This window comes from Pelophylax lessonae (genome assembly GCF_965119305.1).
Source record: "Pelophylax lessonae genome assembly, contig: HAP1_SCAFFOLD_462, whole genome shotgun sequence".
NCBI classification, from domain to species: Eukaryota; Metazoa; Chordata; class Amphibia; order Anura; family Ranidae; genus Pelophylax; species Pelophylax lessonae.
The window spans coordinates 112,226-118,915 of NW_028119882.1; the positions used below are offsets into that span (position 1 = coordinate 112,226).

At 45.6% G+C, this 6,690-nt stretch overlaps 1 protein-coding gene across 1 annotated transcript; it reads left to right on the forward strand.

Moving 5' to 3' along the window:
* Positions 1-2,134: 2,134 nt before the first annotated feature.
* Positions 2,135-3,214, forward strand: LOC309543873 (uncharacterized protein; the record flags this gene model as incomplete). The annotated part of the gene is made up of 2 exons (XM_082276291.1): positions 2,135-2,703; positions 2,963-3,214. Coding segments are annotated over exons 1-2 (734 nt in total), but the record flags the coding sequence as incomplete, so codon positions are not given.
* Positions 3,215-6,690: the final 3,476 nt, after the last annotated feature.

Below are 6,690 nucleotides of genomic sequence, written 5' to 3' on the forward strand. Positions count from 1 at the left end.
ATTTACTATCAGATATATCCGTCTGGATGTCTCACCACTTCCTCAAACTCAATCCATCCAAAACCGAGCTCATAATATTTCCTCCACCACGTGCCCCTTCCCCCGATTTCTCCGTCAATATCGATGGCATTACTATCAGTGTTAATTTCGTCAACGAAAACGTTTTCGTCACCGCTTTCGTCACCGGCATTTTTCAAATGACGAAAACGAGACACAAAGTATAGCACATTTTCGTCAAATGACGACAACGATGACGAAAATCAAATCCGTTTTCGTCAACGAACGAAAACTAAACGAGAATGTGAGGCAGGGACGTTTACCCAACTTCCGGTTCTCACTGAGTTCCGCCTGTGTGACGTCTGGCGTGGCGTGCCCCGTGACGTCCGACGTCTATAAGAGAGTCGACTCGAGACCAGTCACCTGACCTGAGACCTCATCACCAGACAGCACTACAGCCAGAGCCAGGCCCGACTCATCACACAGTCACACGGCAGACGACCAGGCAGTGGCGGCGCGGCACACCACCACATCCTCCAGAGTGAGTTGCAACAGCCAGCTATTATTGCCCCTGAGTCCCCTCAGAGCTCAGACCACCGCTATGATCCAGGACTGTGTGTGCCGTCGCGTGAGGCATAGGCCGCTGAGGCCCGCCCGGCCCATAACTTCTAGTTAGTTACTAGTTAGAGACCACCACCCTTAAACCTGAGACCCGAACCCCCATCCAGATCCAGCACTGATTAGACCACCATCCAGCAGACCAGCACTCACTGCAGCAGCATTTCAGGCCTCCTCTGACCAGACTGAGACCACCTTCAGCCCTGTGTGCAATACTGCAATGCATTACAGGCCATCCCTGGCTTAGACCTGAGACCACCAGGCTCCAGCAGCATTACAGGCCTCCTCTGACTGTCCTGACCAGTGACCACCACAGGCATCCAGGGCATTACAGGCCACCCCTTAGCCTGAGACCACCAGGCTCCAGCACTGTCCAGTATACAGGCCTCCTCTGTCTGACTGTCCTGACCAGTGACCACCACAGGCATCCAGGGCATTACAGGCCATCCCTTAGACCTGAGACCACCAGGCTCCAGCACTGTCCAGAATACAGGCCTCCTCTATCTGACTGTCCTGACCAGTGACCACCACAGGCATCCAGGGCATTACAGGCCATCCCTTAGACCTGAGACCACCAGGCTCCAGCAGCATTACAGGCCTCCTCTGACTGTCCTGACCAGTGACCACCACAGGCATCCAGGGCATTACAGGCCACCCCTTAGCCTGAGACCACCAGGCTCCAGCACTGTCCAGTATACAGGCCTCCTCTGTCTGACTGTCCTGACCAGTGACCACCACAGGCATCCAGGGCATTACAGGCCATCCCTTAGACCTGAGACCACCAGGCTCCAGCACTGTCCAGAATACAGGCCTCCTCTATCTGACTGTCCTGACCAGTGACCACCACAGGCATCCAGGGCATTACAGGCCATCCCTTAGACCTGAGACCACCAGGATCCAGCACTGTGTCCAGCAGCATTACAGGCCTCCTCTGTCTGACTGACCTGACCACCACAGGCATCCAGGGCATTACAGGACATCCCTTACAGACCTGAGACCACCAGGCTCCAGAGTCCAGCACTGTCCAGCAGCATTCCTCCTCGCTCTGACGACCACTGTCATCCACAGTTCCACACAGCACTCACTGTCATCCAGAGAAATGTCAGCGACCGCCGCGTCTGTCTCGTCTGTGACTGGTAGAAAGAGAAGAGAAGATCTATGGGTGTATTTTACATTTGATGCTAAGGACAACAAGACCCTTTGCAAACCATGTGGAGTGACACTAACTGGCAAAAATACAACAAACTTGAAGCGTCATTTGCGGACAACTCATCCCGAAATTCATACAAAGGTAAGCAGTGCATGATAGCACTTAACTCCACTTTTGTATAAAGAGATAACTTAGCGCTGAGTGCGAGAGAATGTAAAATCAGAATAACTAGAATTTTTCCCCCTAATTTAACCCCACAGATACAGAAAACCTCAAATGATGGACCAAGTCAAGCCAGTGCACCACCACAGCAAACAATTTATGCTGCTCTTTTCAGTGCTTCAAAATACAAAATTGACTCTAAAGGAACAACAGGCCAGGGAGGAGGCCATAGCAAGATGGATTGGGCGCTCCGGATTACCAGTCAGAACGATTGAAGATGAGGACTTTGTTAGCATGATGGAGACAGTAGATAGAAAGCTGACTGTTCCAAAGAAAACTAAAATAAGCAATCTAATTGACAAACAATATGAAGATGAAAAACAAAAATTCAAAAAGAGACTGACTGCTGCTCGGAGAGTATCTATTTGCACTGATTTGTGGACCAAGAAAGGACTCTCAGCTTCATTCCTTGCTATAAGTGCATGCTACTTTTGTGTTGAACAACATAAACCTGAACACATATTGTTGGCCCTTGAACAAGTAGCCCACCCACACACTGCACAGTCAATTAAAACATGTGTGGACAAATGCTTGCAAGAGTGGGACATACCAAAGAGGAAGATCCTTACAGTGATAACAGACAACGGGAGCAATATGGTGGCAGCATTTAAACAAACCGCAGCAGCAGCAGCAGAAGAACCACCCAGCTCTAGTGAGGAAGACTCCCCCATGACGGAAAGTGACTCTGAGGCAGAGTCTGAAATTGATGACCTACGGTGGGTGAGCCAATTTTGATTTTATTTTACATGACACGGTTCGGTTGACAGTTAATTATCACATGCATATGAGATGATTGATGTGGGGGGCTGGGGGCACTAGTATCCGTTCTCTAGTCTACTCTATGGGTGCATCTTTATTATTTTTCCAGTAGTCTTTTCTAAAAGTATTCCCATAAGATGTTAAATATTAAAATAATAGAATGGAACAGAAAGCTTTTCTATACTTTATGCTTATTTGGCTGTGTTCCACTGTTAGGTACCAACAGATCGTCATGGACCGGACACCATGTGTAGTGCATACCTTACAACTAGTGGTCCACATGTTCCAGAAGGAGGCAAGTGTGAAGAGAATACTGGATAAAGCAAGATCAATAGTGCACCTCTTCCGCAAGTCTTCCATCGCAACACAGAAGATATTGGAGCATTGTGGCCTGACCATTTTCAATGACTGCCCCACTCGCTGGTCAAGCACATTCAACATGATCGCAAGACTCCTCAAACTGAAAGAGTCAGTCTGCCAAATCGCCAACAACATGGGATGGGACAGCTTGCTCCCTAGTGAATGGCAAAAGCTCACATCATTGCATGACCTATTGCTGCCTTTTGCAGAACATACTAAAACCCTCCAGAGTGACACCATGTCAATGTCCCTAGCTGTCCCTGCTCTTTTTGATCTACTCAGCCACCTTGAGGACTTTAAACAGAACACTAGCTACCAAGACCTTGCCACAATTGCACAGAAAATGAAAGGGAATGTGAACCAGCGTTTTGCTTCATTGTTAGATCCAACAGATGAAATGTTCTCGCCACTTGCAGCAGCTGCTTGTTTTGTCAACCCTACTGTCTGTGAAACCCTTGTTGATGTGGCAGATCATAAGAATATTCAGGAATTGCTTAAAAAGGCAGAGGAGTATGAGATAAGAAAATCCACTTCGCCCCACATGCAACATCATGAATTGTCTGAAGATGATGTGGAAGAATTAGTAGAACAGGAGAATATTGAAAAATCTGAGGAAGTTGAAGAAGCACCGGCATCCGCATCTAAGCAGCCAATCTTTCGGTTTCTTGCTAAATGCCGCAGAAGACCCAGGCAGAGGATCTCCCCAAACAGCATAAAACAGCAGATCAGAAAATATAAGGAAGAGCTTTTGCATCAAGTTGAGGACAACACTGCAACAGATTTTTGGCTGTCAAAGAGGGACACTATTTATCACCAGCTAAAACCTTTTGCTTTAGACCTGCTGGCTATGCCAGCTTCTCAAGCCTTTGCAGAGAGGGTATTCAGTGTCACAGGTGACCTCTCTAGAGGCCGGCGGAATAGAGCAAGGGTCATTTTGGCACAAAGTGCTTTCCTTAAAATGAATCGAAACAAATAGAAGTGTTTTATTATTGTTATTTCTATAAAAAGCATAATTAATACTTGTGCTTCAAAAACAGTTGTAATTGTCAATTCAATTCATTAGAAAATTGCTGCACAGTGCACACAGGCTACAAAATGCATTTGTATGTGGAACAATAACACAACCACCACCACTTATTAACTCCTCTCTCTCTTAGCATTGACATTGACAAATGAATAGAGACAAATATCACACTAATGAAAAAGAAAAATAGATCAGTAACGGTCAAAAAGGGCAGCCTTACATCGGGGTCCTGCTGCAGATCTTTTTAGTGTCATATTTACCTCTATTGTCATTGCGAATGCTGAGACTCAGAAAGAGGAGAGAGGAGGAGTTGATAAAAAGTGGTAAGTCTGTAATAATTCTTACGCTAATGGCATTATTAGACTGTGTGCACTGTGCACATTTTTATTGAATACATCTGAGAATTAGAACTGTTAAAATAATAAGCTGACACTGTAAATGTATTGGGTTCTTCTTATTTAGAAATAAGCATTACCCTCCTCAAGTTTTACAGTATTGGTTTATTATGCAGTGCCAGTGCCAGACTGGCAGTGACAGTGCCTGTGTAAGTGTGCACTGCAGCTGTTCTTGGATGGTTGAGGCAGGACGTTGTTCTCTCTGAGGATGTTTTTGTACCATTCTTTATTCATGGCTGTGTGTGCTTAGGCAAAATTGTGAGTGAGCAGTGAGTGAGCACACTCCCTTGTTGGCTGAGAACATAGCAACCCCCCCCCCCCCCCCACAGTGGTCTCAGGTCTCAGGATGCTGTACTGTTGCCATGAGCATGACACAGGACTGATAAAGTGAGCTGAGGCATATTTTTTCTTCCCTGGAGTCTCTGTAGCTGTTCTTGGATGGTTGAGGGGGGAGCTGGGACTGGACTGGAAGAAGGAAGTTGTTCTCTTCTGAGGATGTTTTTTTACCATTCTTTATTCATGGCTGTATGTTCTTAGGCAAAATTGTGAGTGAGCAGTGAGTGAGGCGAGCACACTCCCTTGTTGGCTGAGAACTTAGCAACCCCCCCACAGTGGTCTCAGGACAGGATGCTGTACTGTTGCCATGAGCGTGACAGAGCAGGACTGATGTGAAGTGAGCTGATGTCTGCAAAGTTTTTATTTTTTTGTATTTTTATTACATTTTTACATTTTTATGTTACCCCCTTTGGTTTGGTCAAAAAAGCAATATTATTGGCATTGGCAAAACAATTTTGCCTTAATAAAGACAATAATGACTAACTCTGTGTCTGTGTAGTGTGTAGTGCTGTGCTAGTGCATGCTCAAAGCTTAATACCATAAATAATAACATATTCGATTTTTCATTCACTCCAGGACCAGCAGTAGTATATAATGAGTTTGGAAATTGTAGAGAAATGCTTAAATAATGCATTACAAATTACAACTGAACTACACCCATTCCATTATAGATGACTAAAATGAGTTTTAGTCAACTAAAATGTAGGACGTTTTAGTCGACTAAAATGTACTGGAGTTTTAGTCGAATAAATACGACTAAAACTAAAACACTTGCAGAAGACTAAAATGGGACTAAAACTAAAATGCCATTTTAGTCCTAAGACTAAGACTAAAACTAAATTGAAATTTGCTGCCAAAATTAACACTGATTACTATCAGCCCATCCCCACATGCCAAGGTCCTAGGTGTTGTCCTGGACTCTGAACTCTCCTTCAAACCCCACATCCAATCGCTGTCCAAATCTTGCCGCCTCAGCCTCCGCAACATCTCCAAAATACGCCCCTTTCTAACCAAAGACACAACAAAACTCCTAGTTCACTCTCTGGTCATCTCGCGCCTCGACTACTGCAATTCCCTTCTCATTGGCCTACCTCTACATAGGCTCCTCCCGCCTTCAATCCATCATGAATTCTGCTGACAGACTCATCCACCTTACCGATCGCTCAGTGTCCTCCACCCATCTGTGCCAACTCCTCCACTGGCTTCCGCTCACCCAATAAATAACAGTTCAAAACACTAACTTACAAAGCCATCCACAACTTATCCCCCAGCTACATCACCAGCCTCGTCTCCGAATACCAACCTAATGGCTCTCTTCGTTCTTCTCAAAGTCTCCTGCTCTCTAGCCCCCTCGTCACCTCCTCCCATGCTCGCCTCCAGGACTTTTCCAAAGCCTCTCCCATCCTATGGAACTCCTTACCCTTATCTGTCCGATTATCTCCTACTCTATTAGCTTTTAGAAGATCCCTGAAAGCCCTCCTCTTCAGAGAAGCCTTTCCTACCCACACCTAACTGTACTTCCATTTTATCCATCAGCCCATCCCCCACAGTTATTGCCTTTTATTTCACTTGACCCTCCCTTTTAGATTGTAAGCTCTAACGAGCAAGGCCGTCCAATTCCTCCTGTATTGAAACTGTATTGTCTTCCCTCACATTATAAAGTGCTGCGCAAACTGCTGGTGCTATATAAATCCTTTATCATAATGCCCCTGAAAATGGGGGGGGGGGGGGGGCTGTGTATAGAAATGGATGCAGTTCCTAAAACTTGTACTTGAGATTTCCGTTCAATCCCTTGAATTAAAGCTGAAAGTCCACACTTCAAATTCATT